At 48.1% G+C, this 20881-nt stretch overlaps 2 protein-coding genes across 2 annotated transcripts; both read right to left on the bottom strand.

Annotated features, from left to right (window-relative positions):
• Positions 1–10209: 10209 nt before the first annotated feature.
• S100A8 (S100 calcium binding protein A8) lies at positions 10210–11263 on the bottom strand. The gene is made up of 3 exons (XM_008567635.1): positions 11190–11263; positions 10558–10718; positions 10210–10408 (listed from the first exon to the last, which is right to left on the bottom strand). The coding sequence occupies exons 2-3, from the start codon at positions 10696–10698 to the stop codon at positions 10280–10282; spliced, it is 270 nt and encodes an 89-aa protein (XP_008565857.1). The 5' UTR covers positions 10699–10718; positions 11190–11263; the 3' UTR covers positions 10210–10279.
• Positions 11264–17744: 6481 nt separating this feature from the next.
• Positions 17745–20135, bottom strand: LOC103586381 (protein S100-A15A). The gene is made up of 2 exons (XM_008567642.1): positions 19989–20135; positions 17745–17921 (listed from the first exon to the last, which is right to left on the bottom strand). Exons 1-2 carry the CDS (start codon positions 20133–20135, stop codon positions 17745–17747), a joined length of 324 nt encoding a protein of 107 aa, XP_008565864.1.
• Positions 20136–20881: the final 746 nt, after the last annotated feature.

Below are 20881 nucleotides of genomic sequence, written 5' to 3'. Positions count from 1 at the left end.
CTTAGCTAAGGAGGTTTTTATACGGTGCTACGAGCTTCATAATCATGCTTGGGTGAAGAAATCTCTCATTCATTGTGAGGCAATTGTTGGACAGCTCTCTATTGCTCAAGAGGAGCTTCAGACCTGTGGTTTTGACTGCAATAGGAGCAGCTCAGATTGTACTCACCCTGAATCTCACCTTCCTGCTCAGCCTGAAACAAAAGCCCCCAACCCACCCCACCCATTCCACACACCAGTGACCTGCACATTTCTCAGCCCTGGGCCAGGGCCCAGCCTTCAGGTTTAGCTCCACCCCCTGTTACCTAATAAAAGGCTAAGAAAACAAGTTTCACTGCCTGGATGGTTCCTGCCTAGAAAGGGAAGGAGAGGGGAGAGGCATTTGTTGAGTGTCTATTATAACAAAAATGATAACAACAACAAAGTGAGCATGTAATCCTAGAGTAGGAAAAAGGACAGTAGTTAAAAACTAAGAAATTCTGAATAAAGCATAGAACCTAACTAATGATAATATATCAATGGTAGTTTGTTAATTTTAACAAGTATACCATTATAATGTAAAACATTAACAGTAGAGTAAACTATATACAGGTATACTCAGATGGGAACTGTCCACACTCTCTTTTTAATTTTTCTGTAAATCTATAATTGTTCTAAAAAATAAAGTCTATGTTTCTTCAAAAGTGAAGATGGATTGGGCACTCACAGCATGCGAGACAGTGCTCCACACAGACCCCCACCTAGTTCTCGGAACAGTCCTGTGGGTTGGGTGCTAATAGTATGCCCATGAGTTCAGAAAGGTTAAATAACTTTTCTAAGTGTCAAACCCAAATTTGTCTACCTTCAAAACCTTTGCCACTGTTGTAAATATTTTTTCCTAAAATAAGCATAGGCTTTTGTTATTAAAAAAAAAAATGCTCATACTTTTTAAAAATAAACATAATTTTTTATACATGTAGACAATCTTATATAGGACCTTGATCTCTTTTTTTCCAAGCCATTTTCCTAATACAGTCAATTCTTTTTTCTTTTTTAATTTTTTTGGAAGCTAGCCAGTGTGGGGATTCAAACCTGTGACCCTGATGTTATAAGCTTGTGCTGTAATCAACTGAGCTAACTGGTTAGCCCTTAAAACAGTCAATTCTTGATTAACTTCTTCAGAACTTCTTTTGTCAGTGTAGGTTATACCCCCACATCACGATGTGGAAAGCTCTGTGCTAGGCTCAGGACGGGAAGCGACACCAACCAAGAAGAGGACGTGGTGGCCCTCCTGGAACTTAGAATCAAGTGGATTCAGAACACAGAGAACTCAACGCGAGTGAAGGGGAAGAAGGTGCTGAGTCAAGCTGAAACCAGCCACCCCAGGGTGGGCCCGTGCACACCAGGGCCACTTTCAGGCCACTGTGTGAAGCTGTGAGAGAGTGCCTGGGACCAGCTCTGGCCCTTGGGCAAGCTCTTGACCTCTGTGAGCCTGTTTCTTCATTTGTAGGGTCAGCACACCGGCCTCATTTATCTCCCAAGGTTATGAGGCTCAACTGAGAGAATATGTGAGACAGTGCTTGAAAACAGTCAAGTGAGACACTTAGATTTTTCCTTCCTCTGCCCTTATCCACCCAGCATGGACTTGGGTCATTCAGCTCAGCCGACACGCATGTGAGCGCCTGTGTCCAGTCCACAGCCAGCTTTCAGGGGGGCCTGTCCACTGGACACCAAGAGTCTCCCAGAGAGACAAAGAGACCATCCCTCTCTCAGCCCTGACAAATGCCACCTGGTAGAGGAGCCATCTACTCCAGCTTTCCTTCCCGAGGGAGCTCCTCTCACCCTCCCCAAGCACTGGCCTCTCACTCTGTGCCCAACAACCCAACAAGGCTGTAGGGGAACAAGGGAGGTCACTCTCTGCAAGCACCCAGCACAGCTCCCGGCTGTCCCTTGGGTGGGTCCTGTCTTCTTCCCCACTTGGCAGGGACTCCTCAGGGCCTGGACTGTGCAGGAAGGCTGACGCTCAGGGTAACCAAGGGAAATCAGAGTATGTGCAACTACTCTGTGTGATATGACAATCACACAGATACATGTGATTATTATAGATACGTGTCACTATACATTTGTCAAAACCCAGAGAATATACAACACTAAAGAGGGAACTCTAACGTAAACTATGGGTTTTAGTTTATAATAATTATCAATACTGACTCGTAGATGACAACTAATGTAGCATGCTAATGCAAGATGTTAATAACAGGGGCACTGGGTGTGGAGAGGGCTGAGGAGGTTTATGGGAACTCTACTTTCTGCTCAATTTTTCCATAAATCTAAAACTGCACTCCAAAATAGCCTTTGAATTTTTTTTTTAAATATTGCTACATCTAAAGTCAGTATGTACAAAAATTAATAGAACACTACACAACAAGAAGCAAACATATCAAATAAATTTGGAGCCAAATTGATACAAATTCACTTTCACAACTCCCTCTGTAAAATTAACCAAAATACTGTGACAATGGTGGGAAACTTAGGACATTTGAAAAATGTTTAACTAGTAAAAACATGAATTAGTTCTAACTCCTCCAGTATCAACTAGAAATAAATATGTACTCTAAAGTAGAAAAGAGAACTTCAAGAGAATTGAACTGAATCATGTAAACATGTGATCATGTAAACATCTTGAAAAAAGCATATCAAGGTAACTTCACGTTTTCACAGTGTAAAGAAACAATGATTTAAATTGGTAAATCTGGGTAAAAGGTATATGGGAATTTCTTGTACTATACCTGCATCTTTTCTGTGAGTTTGAATTTATGTCAAACTAAATTACATCAAATTGAAATTATATCAAAATTTAAAATTACCAAAAAAAATGTACTCAGGGCAACCAAAACAACTCTTTTAGTCACATCCAAGAAGTGGGGAAGGGCACTGGCAGCTTAGGATGGGGAGGGGTGACCAGATGGGGCAGAAGGCAGCCCACCAACCTGGATTTTACTCTCCAGATTAGTTACCCAGGGGAGTCTCTACCCAGACACTAAATAAATATGAGTGTCCTTCCCTAATGGTGACATTTTCACTAAAGCTACCATCTCCAAGAGTGAAATGAACTCCCAGGTATGCAAAGAAAGAGTAAAAGAGGGTGAAGTCACTTTAAAGCATATGAGGCTCTGTGTCTAAAGGGATTCCACCCCCGGAGACATGGAGAGAGCTTAGTGCTCGCAGCCTCAGATCCACTCTAGCCACTAGCAGTCACAGAAGAGGGAGGGGGCACAGGTTCTTTCACCCAGCAAACGCTTACTGGCCCTTGTTATCTACTAGTCACTGTCTGGGCAGGCAAGGGGGGAATAGCCACGGACAGGGCAGACACAATCCCTGCCCTCTCTGAGCTTACAGTCTGGGAGGAGATCTGCTCCCTGGTAAGCTGGGGACAGAGGTAGGAGTGCCAGGGAGGCAGGGCATTGCTTCCTGCTACTTTAACAGAGTAGGTTGGCAGCTCTTCAGTTTTGGCAAATGGAGTATCCAGATCAAGGTCATTTATGTCTGTGGAGGGAACAAGGCTAAGGAGATAGGAAGGGAGACCTCTCCTTCTGTTGTCCTGGGACACAAAGCTAGTCACTGGAGCAGGGGATCGATGTTTAAAACAGATCCCAGGTTTTCAGGAAGGGAGAGACCAATACCTCTACGCCATCCCTCTACTTTCCCATCACAATCCCTGTGTGTGGTGGTTAGAAAGAGCTAGGAAGTTGGACTAGGGTAACTACTACCTGTGAAGCTGGTTCACTGTGCACTGCATACTTCACCACTTGCACAAGAGTCCAGAGAGACAGAACACAAGTTTAAGCAAAGCAACTTTATTACTCACAGACAGGCAGCAAGGAACAACAGAAGCCTGGGATCACGGCAAACTGATCCCCAAGGCTCAGGAGAGCTGCTCAGGGCAGGTAGAGTTTCGTCTGCACATGCCCCATATTGCACTGCAGCTAAGGGACCGGAAAAGTGATATAAGAAAAAACCAAAGTGTTTTTCCTGCTCTTATATACTCAATACAACACAGAACACTTTACCTCTGGTTATCACAATGTGTGTGGGGATTTCTGCCCACCAACAATCCAGCAGTTCTTCAGTGGACACCAGCTGGGTGTCCTCTAATTCAACTCAATTCTGATACTATTGACCTGGCAATAGTGACAGATCCCACAGGTTTAGGGCTCAGTCCCACAAGACTGCCCCTCAGTTTAGATGCCAGTCATAAGGAGTAGGTTGTCACCTGTACTTCTGACCAACTGGCTATAAATTGAGGATTGCCACAACCTCCTCCTCGGGCTCAATTAATTTGCTAGAGCAGCTCGCAGAACTCAGGGAAACACTTTACTTACATTTGCCCATTTATTAAACAAATAATAACACCCAGATGGAAGAGAGCGAGGTATATGAGAAGGGGCGTGGACCTTCCACGTGCCACCCTCCAGGAACCTCCCCACGTTCACCTATCTGAAAGCTGCCCAAACCCAGTCCTTTTGGGTTTTTATGGAATATTCATTACATATACATGATTAATAAAACCACCGGCCATTGGTGATCAACTCAACATTCAGCCCCTTTCCCTTCCCCGGAGGTTGTGGGATAGGGCTGAAAGTCCTAACCCTCTAACCATGCCTTGGTCTTTCTGATGACCTGCCCCTATTCTGAAGCTATTGAGAGGTCCCAGCCACCAGCCATTCAGTAGCATACTAAAGACACTCTTATCACTCCAGAGAGTCCAAGGATTGTAGGAGATACACATCAGAAAACAGGCAGGAAGACCAAGTAAATATTTCACAGTATCACAGACTGCAAAAGCACTCTGCCCTGGGTTTTATACCTGGTGGGGGGCAAGTGGGATCGCTGGGTTGGCCAAGGCCATGTAAGGACCTGTTCTGCAGTCCGTTCCCCAACCCAGATATTCCCCCTAGCAAAGCTAGTTCATTTCATATGCCCACCGACCTCCCTGGATCTGGAGGCAAAGTTTGTCTCTCAGATCCATGTAACACCTTGACTGACACAATCTCAATGCAATTTCATTGACCCATAGCCAGAATACATTTCACCAGACCCAGGAGGACCACTACCACAAGGAGGATGACCAGGCCTGCTTGGAGAAGCGACCTAAAGCAAGATCCCAGCCACCCAGGGATGAAGTTGCCAAAGAGGTCAGAGAAGAATCCCTCGGATGGCCCCACACTTTGCAACCAAGGAGTGGGCCTGCTTCTGCACCTGTCCCACTGTGTCACCCAGCTACAGTAGGAGGTGTTGGCAATAACCAAATGTCACCCTGTTCTGCCAGCAGATAATCGGGAGCTGTTCAGCTATTCATCACCACCTTAGCTAGTGAGTTCACTGAGCCTTGATTGTCATAAATAGCTGGGGTGGTAGCATTAGCAAGCTCCGCCACAGTAAGTGACAAGTTGGGTACCATTTTTCCCAGGGTATGTATGAGCATATACCAGCTATGAGGACAGAGACAGCAGAAGGGAGCCAGCTGTCAATTTGTCTTCCTGGCAGGATGTCCCAGGCAATCCTGCCATGTCAGAAGTGTGGGCCCTTCCAGTTTAGAGTATCATTTTGCACAAACACCTAAGGACCCAATATTGCCAAACAGCATGCCCCACCTGAGGGAGACAAGCAGTCATCCTCAGATGACAAGCCCAGTACATCCCACAAAAGAATGCACAAACCCGGGGAGCATATGTAACTCCAGTCAAGGAGCAGTCGTTATAAGAGTCTCTAGTCCATTGGAGAAAGCTGGCGTCTGGTTTACTTATAAGTTAGGTGGTAGGGTGAAGATGCACGACGTACCTACCTTCCCATGCTACTGGCGATGTTTAAAATCTGTCTGATTTCATGTCTGTGTTCAGGGTAACCCACAATGAGGGTGTCACTCCCTGGTCAGAATCACTGATGGCTGTTGGGACCCCCATCAGATTGGCAATGGGCCACCCAGGGACTACTTGAGTCTGGAGGGGAAAGCTCTGAATACTCATACGTGGGTGGCAGATTCGGCAGTGCTTCAAAGTTCCAAGACGGGAAGGAAGGCTCCTCCACCCTGGGAGGAAGGGGCACTTGTTACTAGGGAAACCCCTGAGAGTCGAAGGAAATAAAAATTCCGGCTCTCTTGCTCTGTATGTGGGGAGATTATCCTTACATGGATGATTGCTCACTCCAGGCCCTGAGATGTGTCTAGTGAAGTCCTAGACAGGGGAAACGGGGCCCAAGAGACCCTGCAGTGGGCAAGGAGTAAGAGGCTGCAAAGGCGGACAGAGGCAGGCTGGCTCTCTCCACACACAGGACAGCACATGGGCCACAGAAGAGCACTTTCATATCTTAACCAGGGTCTCTTGCCTGGAGACAGCTAGGGACCTAATCCTAGCTCTGCCACTTGGCGGATTAGCAGATTAGAAACTCAGTCAAGTTTCTTAACCTCTTGAGTCTGCTCATATACAAAATGCAAGTAGTATTTGCCTCTGATAGGGTTGTTATGAGAAATAAAAAAGACAAACTACCACAACGTCTCGTGCTAAAAAGCAAAATTATCAACAAACACAGTGGGCCCTTGTCAGAATCTTTGTCTTAATTCATTAATGAGAGAACCAGCAAGGAAGATTTTAAAAGAAAAAAAAAAAAGGCTTGTTCGAAGAATATCTGATAATATATAAAGACAGTCAGGAAAGGAATACCTAACTAAGGTTCTTAAATTAGATGTAAGACTGTTTTAACTTTTAATAGAGTGATAAAAACCATAACAGTTTTGGGTTTAACATCTTGACCAAGCTGTAAAACCACGTTACCCTTTCCAGCAGGTGTCAGCTGTCTACTTCTGCATTTGTTGGGAATGTTCATCAAACACACTTTGCCAAACACTTTTCTCACAAGTGTCAGATGATGACAAGTAGCAAGGACCTGTGTTTATTCAGACAGACTCTATCATGAGATCAAAAATACAAGCCATCACCATTTTGTCTTTATCCAGGTTTGAGACGATGGTTTTCTTCCCTCACACTGACACACAGCTGGAGCCCTGTAGGTGCTAGTCGCTTTCCCCTTCCTCTTCAGCCCCTTTGAATTTAGACTGAATTCCCCCAGTCATGAGGCCAGAAGATGGGCTGGGATCTGTACTCAAGCAAAATGGCTCTGGTTCCCAAGTGGAGAATGTACAGGGAAGTTGTTTCCATTGGAATAAGCTCTTTCGCCAGGCTGCTGGAGACTAATTGCTTCATTTCAGATCCTGTCTGTACCCTTTAGAACTTTTGTTACAACCACTAGGAACTCAGCTGAAGTCAGGAGCCTTGGTGGAGAACCTGGATGGAGAAGCAAGATTTCAGACAGGTCGTCCTTACAGCCCCGGAAATCTCAGTGGCCGGATTTGCCTCAATTGGTGAACCAAGGTCTTCTTTGTGGGCTCAATTGTTGCATGAGATTTCCTGCTAAACAACTTATTTCTCAACTTCCCACTGCCTTGTTCTTCTTTTGTAGCTGGGGAAACAGGAAACCAAATCACCTTGCTCTGGGCCATAAGCCCTGTCTGACTCTGCCCAGTGGTTCCTGTAATGGGCGCAGTCTTATTTGTAAATGATAATCTCCAAGTCTGACTCCTCCAAGAAGCTTCTAAAAAATGCTTCCCCCATCTCCTCTTTCTCCAGGCTGCAAATGCCAGGTGGACCATCTCCCCTGCCCAGCCGTGATTCAGGAACCAACTGTGGACAGCCCAGTATCGATCCAGTTCACAACCATTGCCCATCACTTATAGTGAAACTCCAGAGGATTTTCTGGGCCACCTTCCCCACAATCCCTCTGGGTGGGCTCCGAGAAATCAGGCTCTTTGAACTTTCAACTAAAGACACACAGAATTAATAAGAGTAAATCTCTCCCTGAAGAATCCATTAACAGCAAGTCCAACAGTGCATTTTCAAAGGCACTGGGATATGTTGCTCCCGCCCTAACCCTGACATATCCCAATACAACAGCACACACAGACACACACCACTATCACTGCCACCACTAATTGTGGATAACTGAGAGACAGAATCAGGGTGCCCTCTGCTTCTGTGTATTCCTGAGTTATCTTTTCTCTCTTTACATCCCCTACATGTTAAGTGAGGCCTGTGCTGTGGTTGGTGAACCCTGGAACATTGCTCATTTTTTTTGTCTGGACCACATTTTGGCCAGCTACTCACTTTCGGACTATGTGTTGAAGGAAATTATAGCAAGATCACTGTGGTGCCTCTCAGAACTGCATAATCCCTATTTCTGCAATGCAGAGAGCGGATTCCATGCTCCTGACTTGGGTGGAACCTGTAGCTTTGAGGGATGGATGAAGATACCCTTCAGCAAACTAGAAGGAGGCAATTTAATCCCTAGGCCTTTCTACTTGCCCCAGCAGGGGCCCATCCCCACATTCCAATGACTAGACTCCTCATCTCATTTTGAGTCCCAATCTTAACTCTCCCCTGCCTGCCAACCATGTTCACTAATATGTTAGCTGATAATAAAACTGGCTAGTAATTAATGCAATGGTGGAAAGGGTTTAAGCTGTTACCTGTCCCTGCTCATTTGCATTTTAATATGATTAATGTCTACTACAAACAAAAAGCCCAGTGATCTGAAGTGAGGAATCTTCACTGGAAGCCAGTTAATCTGAGTGGCATTTTGCTAGCGGAGGAGGAGGGCTTTGCTTCTCCTGAGATCCCAGGGAATTGGCCACCTCCTCTTCTCCTCTTGAGCATGAAGCTCATCTGCCTTCTCAAACAACTCCTCTCCCCCCTCTATCCCAGAGTGGGCTCCTCTCTTCAGCCCAGGCTCCTGCGGTCCGAGACACAATAATTCTCCCTGAGAGGGTTGAAGGGTCCCTACTGTGTTTATGCAGTGGCTCAGGGCCTTGTGCAGTGCAAAGAGACCCCAAGCCAACCTTCGTGTCCCAGGGCATTGTGCTCCTCTAACTTCACAGAGCAGGAGAGTTGTGAAGGGCTGTGGGCAGCAGGATGGGGACTGATTTAGTCCTTGTCAAACACGTTCCCACAAAGAGTTCAACCACCCACCCAAAGTAACAGCAACAATAGAAAAACTCCACCTTTCATTACTAAAACTGGCAGCTAGGACTAGTGTTCTTAACCTTTTTTAGGCCTTTGGACCCTTTGGAGAATCTGATGAAAGCCACAGGGAAGTGTTCGTATGCACGTACACGCAAAGGGATGCATTTAACGTTAATTCCATTTCAGAAATGTATAGACAGACCAAGTTAAGAACTCTGGCTTAGTAATTCTGATGACAGCATCTTACCCTCCTCACCACCACTAACACCATTGTTCCGGCACCTAAGTGGGGACAACAGAAAATTTCCTAAGCCACAGCATGAAAATCCAATTTGGAGATTAGATTCTTGTCAAAGGTGCCCATTCATCTTCTGGCCTCCCCATTTTACCAGGCCCTGAGAAAAGTCCATGGATATAATGATTGGGAAGTTATTTTGGATAATTCACTGATCACCAGAGCATAGAATCTCACAGGGCAACATTTCAGTAGCCTCTTCTTTGAGTTGAGTTGTATTAACATGTTGGCCTATCTGCCCATTCTTTTATTATTTAATCGAGTTGGGAAGTTGGGAGTAGAGGAGGAGGGAAAGCTTCCAAAATCCCTAAGGACAAACTATATCCCTAAGGGGTGGGGCCAGGATGCTCTCCTAGTGTAAGTTAATGTAAGACTTTAAATGTCATCCACCTGTAGTCACGCCACACACAGAATCGGACTATCTCTCTCTGTCACACGCACGCATGCACACACACACACACACACTCCTATAAAGCTATCTCCCTAATTTCCCAAGAGCCACATCTAAGACATTTGACTAGAAACTAAAATTTGCCTTAGAGAACAGTATCAGTTTTCCTTACATCACCCTCTTCCCAAATCATCCACTTGGGAACAACTAGTAAAATCACCAGCTCTAGTGTTATGCGCTTTTTAGAATCCTTAAGTCCTAGAACCAATGACTTGGACTGTGGGGCTGGAAAAGACTCAAGAACAGTTTGGGGAGAGTGCAGAGAAGAGACCAGACATGTGGTAAAGCACTAAGGCTTGTGAGAGGTGACGGTGGGGACAGCAGAGGTATCTTTCTCTTCCTTTGGATTTTCCAACCCTCCCTCCACCCCCAAGAACCTCATCCCACAAGAGAAAAGCAAGAGACTAAGAGCAAGCTGAGGTATTGATGACTTTATTATTCTGCAGGTACATGTCTGGGGCCCAGCCCCCGCTCCCAGCAGCTCTGCTACTCTTTGTGGATTTCTTTGTGGGCTTCCACGCCCACTTTTACCACCATTACGAGGAACTCCTCGAAGTTAATCGCCCCATCACTGTTGATATCCAACTCTTTGAACCAGGTTTCTGCACTCTTTTTCTGTCAGGATTGAAGAGGGAGAAGCCAGAGTTAAAGATCTTAGAGAGAGCTGAGGCGTGGCCATCTACAGAGGGCAGCACGAAGGAGCAGGGACCCAGGGCATTGTCAGAGCCAGGCTGAGACCCCCACCACACCCAGCCCCTCCTCACCTTTATGAACTGAGGACACTCCTTCTCTAACAATTTCTTCATGTCGTCCATGTAGATGGAATGGTAATTTCCTTGCAACAGGGAGTACTTGTGGTAGACGTCAATGAACGAGTCCAAGGCATTCTCCAGATCAGTCAGCATGGTGCCCAGATATGTTCCACCTGATAGAGGGAGCCACATGGGGAATCCTGTGGTACCCGTGGCAGAGTGGAGACTAGGGGGACACTCAGGGTTCATACCCTAAGTAATGGCTTTGTCCTGGCCTGCACCATCCAAATAACTAAACCCACCAGATGGCTATGGCTCTGATGGGAAGGGGCTGGGACGATATCGATACAGGTGTGAGACACACACAGGCACACACACGAAGCGCCTGCCAACTCTCCTCTGCCCCACCCTCTGCCCAAGAAGGGCCCAGCTTAGGAAACAAATGTACCCTCACCCACTGAAATGTGCTAGAGGACTCCACGCCACCTTATCCCTGTCTCACTCTCCTTCTCCAGGAGCACTGGATCTTTGTCCTAGACATTCCAGAACTTTCTCTCTCCTCTCTCACAGATGGATGCTCCACTTTCCCAACCCTCCCCAAGGGAAGCCCAAAGTGTGGGGCAGACACAGACGGTCCCACTTACCAGGTCTCCTGAAAAAGAGTTGACAAAGGACATGCAGGGCTGAGCGTCAGCTTCCTTTTATAGCGAGTAGGCTTGGCCAGCTGCCCGTGGCCTCGTGCCATTCAGGGACAGCTACTCCCTTCCAGGCTTGCTACAGGCTCTGGTTTCCCAACCAGGTGAATGTGGCAATCACTGTGCAGAATGAACATTTTTGATGGGTAGGGAGGAGGGGGAAGGGAAGGAGGAAGGCATTTGCTGGGCAGTAGTGCCCGGCAGGAGAAACCAGGAAGAGGCTGCAGTGAGCACCCCTCTCCACTCATTTGGTCCAGGCAGACTCCCACTCCTGAGTCCCTCTCCACTGTTGCTATTGTTTATCCCATGCCTTTATGGCCCGTCTACACATCTCCAAAATTGAATTGGAGGTGAATGCATCCCTTTGCGTGTACGTGCATAAGAACGCTCTCCTGTGGCTTTCATTCGATTCTTCAAAGGGTCCAAAGGCCTAAAAAAAGGTTAAGAACACTAGTCCTAGCTGCCAGTTTTAGTTGTGAAAGGTGGAGTTTTTCTATTGTTGTTGTTACTTTGGGTGGGTGGTTGAACTCTTTGTGGGAACGTGGTTGACAAGGACTAAATCAGTCCCCATCCTGCTGCCCACAGCCCTTCACAACTCTCCTGCTCTGTGAAGTTAGAGGAGCACAATGCCCTGGGACACGAAGGTTGGCTTGGGGTCCCTTTGCACTGCACAAGGCCCTGAGCCACTGCATAAACACAGCAGGGACCCTTCAACCCTCTCCAGGAGAATTATTGTGTCTCAGACCGCAGGAGCCTGGGCTGAAGAGAGGAGCCCACTTTGGGATAGACGGGGGAGAGGAGTTGTTTGAGAAGGCAGATGAGCTTCATGCTCAAGAGGAGAAGAGGAGGTGGCCAATTCCCCGGGATTTCAGGAGAAGCAAAGTCTTCCTCCTCCGCTAGCAAAATGCCACTCAGATTAACTGGCTTCCAATGCTAAAGATTTATGTCATATTTCTCATGTTACAAAGCACTTCATGTTCATATTATCTCATCAGAGCCTCAGAATATGCCTGTTACGAAGGAAGGGCACAGAACCTGCCCATTCCACAGATGAGGAAGCTGAGGCCCAGAAGGTGAAACAATTCACACAGTTTCCCAGTGCAGGTGTATCAGATCCCAGACCAAGTTCCAGAGCATCTGACCCCAGAGCATGATCTGACAAGAACATGACTCTCAGAAAACTCCTCTCCTTTAAGCCGTCATCACCTCCTTGGGGAAGTAGATGGGATCAGCCCCTCTTTTTCAGGATTCTATGGCCTTTTGGGCTTCATTGTACCACTTCCTCTATAGCTCTGTGATCTTGGGCACATCCTTTAACCACTCTGTGCCTTCTTGCTGTGTCAATTATTTTTTTTTTTTTTTTTTTGTCTTTTTTCGTGTCCGGCAATGGATCGCAACCCTCAGTGTCACGCCCGTACCGGACCGGGACCGGCAACGGGATCGCAACCCTCGGTGTTGCGCCCGCACCTTGCTCAGCCAGTGAGCGGGAACCTGTCTGTATGTGGGATCCGAACCCTCAGCGGGAGCGCCGCCGTGCTCCCAAGCGGTGCACTGTAGCAGTGCGCCACTGGGCCGGCCCATTAAGTGGAGATTAAAGAGTCTACCTTCAACCTACAGAATGGGAGAAAATATTTATAAATCATGTATCTAATAAGAGGGTAATATCCAGAATATGAAAGAACTCCTATAACTCAACAACAACAACAAAACACAAAAACAAACAACCCAGTCAAAATGGGCAAAGCACTTGAATAGACATTTCTCCAAAGAAGACATATGAATGGCCAATAAGCCTATGAAAAGATGCTCAACATTACTAATCATTAGGGAAATGCAAATAAAAACCACAGTGAGAAACTACCTCACACCAATTAGGGTGACTACTATCAAAAAAGAGAAAAAAAAAAAACAGAAAATAACCAGTGTTAGCAACGACATAGAGAAACTGGACCCCTTGTGCACTTTGGTGGGACATAAAATGGCACAACTGCTGTGGAAAACAGTGTGGCAGCTACTCACAAAAATAAACATAAAATTACCATATGATCTGACAATTCCACTTCTGGATATACACCCCAAAATTGAAAGCAGAGTCTTAAAAGGATACTTGCACACCCATGTTCACAGCAGCATTATTCACAATACTCGAAAGGTGGCAGCAACCCAAGGGTCCATCAACAGATAAATGGATAAATAAAATGTGGTATGTACACACAATGGAATATTATTTGGCCTTAAAAAAAGGAATGAAATTCTGAACATGCTACTATATGGATAAACCTTGAGAAAATTATGCTAAGTGACATAAATCAGTCACAAAAAGACAAATACTGTATGATTCAACTTATGCGAGGTACTCAAACTAGTCAAATTCATAGAGACAGAAAAAAAATGATGGTTTCCAGGGACTAGGAGGAAACAGAAGTGGAGAATTGTTTAATGTGTGCAGAGTTTCAGTTCTGCAAGATGAAAGGGGTTCTGGAGGTTGGCTGCCCAGCAGTATGAATGTTCTTAACACTACACTTAAAAGTGGTATAGAAGGTAAATTTTATGATATGTTCATTCTGCCATAATTAAAATTTTTTTTATTTTTAAATGCTTTCACCTTTAAAAAAATCTACTTCATAGTGTTGTTGTGATAATTAATAATGTATGTAAAATATTTACGACCTATGGACTTTTCTTAATGTGTATTACATTTTAATTAAAAGTTTACACACAAAAAAATGTGTAAAGTGGTTAGAGCAGAGCTGAATTAGGCTCTGAGCAAGTGTAAGCTGTGAGCACTGCCCCAGAACTGTGTCTGATGCTCTAGCTGGACCACAAGTCCTCCAGGACCCAGACTGTAGGTATCTGCCTCTCCAGGACCCAGCACGGTGGCTGGCATACACAATAACAGCAACCACAGTCAATAAGAAGAACAAATAACAGCAAAATAATAGCTCACATTTACTGGGCATTTATCATGTGCCAGGAACTGTGCTAAGTTCCTTGTTTGCATCAATTCATTTAATTTCTACAGTAATTCCCACCGTACGGATGAGGAAACCGAGACCCACAGAGAGACACAACATTAACTATATCAAGTGATTTGTGTGACTCTCACTTCCTGTCCCTCCCTGGAATGTCTCTTCAGCCCAGTAACATTTTCCTCCTTCCTGGTCCAGCTGGGGCACCATCTGTTTTGAGTTCATCCCTGATCCTCCTTCCCCAACCCCATCGATAACAGAGTTAATTTTTCTCTCTTCTGTGCTACCCAAATTCTTATCCATCATAGCACCTGCCCTGCTAAATTATGACTCATCTGTTCATTGTCTGTTTTCTCTTTGTGACCAGGACCCCCTTCAGAAAAGAAACTACATTTATTTTCACACTCCTATGTCCTGGCACTTACTAATTGTAAGATTAATATTTATTGGTGGCAGTGAAATAAATGAATGCAAAATTGAACTTTTGGCCTTTTCCTTATGTAATGCAGAAATTCTCTTTATTACAGCCAGCCACGTTAAATTGTTTTTGAAAAAAGGCTGGGTATAAATCCATCAATCAAATGCAGTCTAACTTCCTTGACAAGAGGTGAGTCAACCCTAGACAGGGAAATAGGGTCATTTATGACAAGTTTTCAACCAGCGATCAGCCCTTACAGCATACCTATTATTCACCAGTAGCTATCTTATGTGACCTGGCACAACAGCACCTTACCCCAAAGCAGCACATCATGTTTTCAAAGTGTTTGTACATCCACTGACTCATTTGATTTTCCCATCAACCTTGTCAAGTGGACATTACAGGTATAATTATCCCTATTTGATAGAAGGGGAAACTGAGGCACGGGGAGTTACTCAAGGTCGTTGCCCAGGTCCAGTCACAGTTGTGAGCTACGACTTCCTCTCAGCACGATGTGAGACTGCCCAGTGAGATCATGAAACACCCCCCTGGACAGAAAACCTTGGGGTCTTCAGGGGGAGCAGGAGCCAGGCTGAGCTGACCTCGCAGAAGATGGGTGTTGGAAATTGGGTAAGCGAATTGAGGCAAAGACAAAGTCTGTAACCAACCTGATGGACGGACGTGGGGCAACCGAGGGGAAGCAGAACCTGGTCATGTTTACAGGAAAGGGCTCAATCACTGAGTATGTGTCCCAATAGGCTTGACCCAGCCCATCCTTGAGGCTAAGGAAATGAGGACAGCTCAGGCAGAGCTGGTGGAGAAATCCCCAGCAGTGGCAGGAGGGAGGCAAGGAGGACTCAGCTTGTTCAGAACTCAAAGCCCATGGAACCCAACACTCCTCAAGTGAGACAGGCAGGAAGAACTCCCCTCAGCAGGAGGCCACTGTCTCTACACATCTAGATGCGGCCAAGGGGCCCTGCAGGAGGGAGCACAGATTCGGGTCATGGGATTCCAGCCCTGCAGACCCATTCCTGCATTCCCTCCTCAAGCACTAGCTGAGTGTCCCACGTGCTGACCCCGGGCCAGGTGCAGAGATGCGGAGATCCTGCCTTGGAGGAAAATGCAGAGACTAAAACACACTACCATGCAGCAGAATGTGTGCCTTGGCAGGGGAAAGTCCAGAGAGAAAGGAAATGCAGACATCTTCCCAGAGAGGTGGGGGCCAGCTGAGTCTAAAGGCTAGCACTGCAGACTGGAGAGCGTGGAGGGGCGGCAGGCCCAGCCCAGAGAGCAGCCGGGCAGCATTTCGCTTCAGAGCTTCACTCATGAGAGACAACATCTCCCAGGCCCAGCTCCCAGGGCACCCACCGCTCACCTTGTTCTGCACACAGACCCAGCTGGGGGAGGAGACCAGACCAAGCCCCTTCAATGACCCCCCAGTTATTGCACAGGTGAGCAATGCCATGATCTGCCATCATTACTTTAAAACCCATTGTTCCTATCTCGATAAGTTCAGCATACCGGTTCCCAGACCCATCCTCAGAAAAGACAACCACCCATGACGGGCTTAGGCATTGCCTGAAGGAAGAGGAGACCCTCTCCAGGGATTCTGCATCAGATTCCTGGGCTCTCAGGAAAGGGACAGGAAAACAATATAGAGATAAAGTGGGCAGGTCTCAGCTGGGAGGGGCCAAAGACCACAGGAGGACTTGGATCAGTGAATCATGAATAGCCCAGAGGTGGGAGTCACTCCCACATTCTTCATCATGTTTCATTAGTGAAGACCAGGCCCATCCCTTGTCTCATCCAGGAATTCTTCCCTGGTTGACAGTCTCCCAGGTTCCACTCATTGCTCTACCCATGACAGCTGTCTACAGTTCGCTGGTCTGGATTGTCAGCTTTGCCCTTGTCTCGGCCTCTGACTCAGCATGCACAAAACCCAATGCACCATCTTCCCTGCAAACCAGTTCACGCCCCAGTGCCTGTGATGCCCATGCCAGTTTCTGGCCTCATCTTCCCCTCAGTCACCAACTCCTGAACCTCAGCATCATTGTGGATCCCTTCCCTCCCTCAGGCCATCTCCAGGGTCTGGGGTTCTGTGTTCTCACTTCCTCTGTGTCCACTCCCTCCCTGCATGCCTGCACGTTGCCATTCACCTGGTCCTCCTGTCTCCTGCCAGGCTGTGCAGGAGCCTCCAATGGGTCTCTAGGCTCTCCCCCATCTGATCTGCACTCCATGGCCCCAGCTAGTTTCTGAAAGCACAAAGCTGGTCCCATGGCCCCCACCTCCTCCCCACGCTTAACGACTCAAGGTCCCATTAGCTAAAGGACAAAGCCCAAATTCCAATGGGCAGCTTTCAAGAACTTCCAGAGCCTGGTCCTAACCCACCCCTTTAAATTGATTTTGTACTATTCTTCTCCATGGACACTAATTTCCAAGCAAACTTCCCATTGCTCCTGGAAATTCCGTATGAATTTCTATGAAGTTCTATGAACTTCCGTTGAAGTTCCCTCTGCTTGACATGTGCCTCACCCTCTGCATCCTGGTCCCTCCCAGGCCCAAGTCCACCTTTGTACACTGATTCATTGTGGCTGTCCTTCAGAGCAGGGACACCTTCAAAAACTGGTCCACATGCAACACTGCCCTCGAGCCTCCCTTCCTAATCAGCAACATCACTGGGGAGGCTTGGCTTCCTCACCTCCCCAAGAGAAGACTCTTCCCTCTCAGGCCCAAAACTGAGAGCAAGGCTGTGTCTCCCCCCTCAGACAGGGGCTCCCCGGAGGCAGGGGTGTGTCTCCCCTTTCAGACAGGGGCTCCCTCCAGACAGGGCTGTGTCTCCCTCTTAGTCAGGGGCTCCCTGCAGACAGAGCTGTGTCTCCCACCTAAAACGAATGTTCCCCAGGGAAGGAATCAACCCTCCTTTTTCTGGACCCATAGTGGATGCCCAAAACCATGAAATATTTAAAAATTGCTTTATTCTCTTCCATGCAGCTGTCTTTCCACAGACAGGCACATACATGTGCACACACACAGAGACACAGCAGAGTTCTCGGTTGGGCTGCCTGTAGTCAGCTCCTGGGGGCAGGCTCCAGTGGGCAGAGGGCTGCCTGTCCCGCTCTAATAGAGGCTGTGCTGGGTACAGTGGTATGCACACAGCTGCCGGTGGTACTGTAGGTGGTAGTCTTTCACCAGCTTGCCCAGGATGTAGAGGAACTCGTCAAAGCAGATCTGGTTGTCCTTGTTCTTGTCTGCTGCCCGGAACAATTCTGCAATGTAGTACGGCTCCTTGCGGCCCTGAGGAGTGGGCAGAGGGTCAGCCACCTGCTGAGGTACACAGCCCACCTGCTGGGCCCTCTACCACCTGCTGGGATGGGAGAGGTGACAGTGGCATGGCCCTGCCTGCAAGGGGCTTGCGGGAAACAACTCCTCCCTCACACAGTCAGTGGCTAGGATACCACAGGCTGCAAAACCAGATGAAAGAGGCCAAAGTGTGGTAGGGGCCTCAGGTAACTGGCCCTGGAGCTGCATGGGTACAAAAGAGGGAGGTAACTGGGCTCTGCTTACTGGTCTGCAGCTCCTGAGCAGTGCTGAGCAGCCTGGCATCCCCAGACACCAGTCACATCACTGTCAGTGGCTGCCTAAGCCTGTCTTCCCAGCTGAACTTCATGCTCCCCTGGAGGGACACCCAGACTAGGCTTCCTGAGGGTAGGGTGGTGCTTCCTCCTCCACACTGGGAGCTCCCCAGGGCAGAATCTGCCTGTCTCCCATGTCCATTGCAGTTCCAGCACTAAGTGGGGTCATGTGTGCATGCTGTGGCACCTGCTATGAAATTCCTATGACAGTTTGACTCTGTCACCTACATAGGGTGCAGAATGAGGGAAAGGACAAAGCCATGAGTGCTGGAGCTTCCCAGGAGGTCCCAGATCAGGTGGCTCTCCTGCACTCCATGGCCCTGAGGGCTGAGGGTTAAGAAAGTAGAAGAGAGAAAAGATGTGTTGGAGATGGAAGGGGCAGCATGAAGAAAGTCCGGGTCAGGGTGCAGCCAGGAGACAGGGCAGGCAGAGGCAAGGTGGGCATTGGGAGTACAAGGCAGGTGAAGCAGGATTTGGTTGGTGGGTGTGGAGAGCCCAGCATGGAGCCCTGAAAAGCCTCTGGGGGAAGGAAGCTTGCATCTGTACTCAGCTGTGGGCCTGGTGGAGGGCCCCTCATCCTGTGGGCAGGTTTGCAGCCTCTGTCCCTTCACCACCCACCACTACCACCTGTTTCTGTGATCTGATCTCTTCTACAAAGAAGCTGGCTAACCAGAGAAGATCTGAAGGCTTCCTGCCTCAGTCAGGCTCTCCCCAGCTTTCTTCATCTGGCCCACCTTCCCCAGGCCTGCTATCTGTGCCCAGGTGTCTGTCTCTGAGGGCCCTTTGCCTGGGTGGGCCTGTGAGCCCCATGAGTGCAGCGCCTGGCCTGGCCTGGCACAGCACCATGGACAGGCAGTCTACCCTGGAAAGGAAGCAGTTTCAGGGAAGCAGAAACAGGGGACTAACCACAGTGACCTCCCACCTTAGCTCCTTTCCATCTCTGCAACCCCCAGAGGTTCACCCCAGTAAACAGAGGGCAAGACTGTCTCCTTGACATTTCCCAAAGTTAGGCAAGGAACGAGGGGAAGTGACCGAAGGATAACCTTTTCCTGGAATGAAGTGGCCTTGAGTCAAGGGATGGACCCAAAATCCTCTGGAGATGATAGTCCAGAGACCCTGGGGCATGGAACAGAGGGCAGCACCCCACAGACACACACCCTGCCAGCCTTGCAGTCCCCAAGGAGCCCCGTAATCACAGGGTTGAGCCTGGTGACAGAAAAGATTGCCAAGGCCTGAGCAAGTGTCTGTGCCTGGACTCCAGGGCAGGGCCCATCTGGGGAGAGACTCTGAGAGACTCTGGGGATGAAGGAGGAAGGGGCTCCTACTAGGAAGGGAAGGCTTGTGCAAGACCCAGCAGAAGGGGCTGGAGCGCAGAGGGCTCGCCAAGGTGCAGAGGGATGGGCCTGTATTCAGGATGCAGGACGGGAGAGGAATGAACAGGTTTGGGCTTAGGACTGAGTTTCAGGGATTAGCTATGCTTGGGCTGGAGTTCCGGGAGAGCGAAGGACAAGAAGTAAAGCTGGCCTGGGACCCGTCCCTTCCTCTGGTGTGGAGTCATCTTTCTGCACTCACTCAGTCCTTCCCTACCCTCCCCTAAATTGGAGATTCTCATGGGAGAAGGCTCCCCCTACCTAACACCCTCACCACTCACTTCCAACCCCATAACCAGCCCTATATCCCTGCCCTGGTCTCCTCTCTTTCCCCCACCCTGATCCCAGACCCTCCGCACCAAACTCTCCATGAAGCGGGGCACGTTGTCAATGAGCAGTGACTTCAGCTCCTCCAGGGACAGGGTCTCCACGTCCCCTTCCCGGGCTGCATACTGGTGGTAGCAGTGGATGATTTGGAAGAGGGATTCCTCTACTGGCGTGTCCATCCTGGCAGCTGGGCCCCAGCCCAGGGCAGGGGTTTTGGATGAAATGAAGGGCAGCAGGCGAGGATCCTGAAAAGAAGCCCACAGGCCCAAGGAGGGACAGATAACACTGAAGAAAAGGAAAGGCCTGTGAGCGCTCTAAAGGGGTGGAGCAGCTGGGGGCTGTGGAGACTCTGGGAGCAGAGAGCAGCACCTCATCTGGGCCAGCCCATAGCAGATGGTACCTCCTCCAAGAACCTTCTGCCCTCTGTCCTGCTCATATCCCTGCACTCCATCTGACCCCTTGCAAATTTGACTGAAAGTTGCTGCCCTGCAAGAAGCTTCCCTGCAAAATCTTAGGACAGGGCTCCGTCCCTTCACTAGGACTAAGGGCCTCCTGGGCACAGGAGCTGTGTCCTCCTTCTTTCCAACCTACCCTCAGTTTAAGAATTACCTGAAGTCAAGAATGGGAAGAAACTAAAGACTCCTTGAAGCAAGACAGTGTTCATGTTGATTTCCAATGGAAATATGCTTTAAAACCTTGAAAGGCAGGATCCCCACTACTATAAACTATTTTGTGCCACAAACAGAATATTAAAATAATTATACTACTCAGAAAACCCAGCCCTGCTGCTGTGTTGTTGTTGCTGTTTTCTTTCTCAGCTGAATGTGCAGATAACACACAGATTCCTATCTTTACTCGTACCTCGACTTTGCTGTGCAAACCTCCCGAAAAGGAGTCAGCGGGCTGTCAGCACGGTGCCTTCAGC

This window comes from Galeopterus variegatus, unplaced genomic scaffold (genome assembly GCF_000696425.1).
Source record: "Galeopterus variegatus unplaced genomic scaffold, G_variegatus-3.0.2 Scaffold334, whole genome shotgun sequence".
Classification (NCBI taxonomy): domain Eukaryota; kingdom Metazoa; phylum Chordata; class Mammalia; order Dermoptera; family Cynocephalidae; genus Galeopterus; species Galeopterus variegatus.
This window is presented reverse-complemented; position numbering and strand designations above follow the sequence as displayed.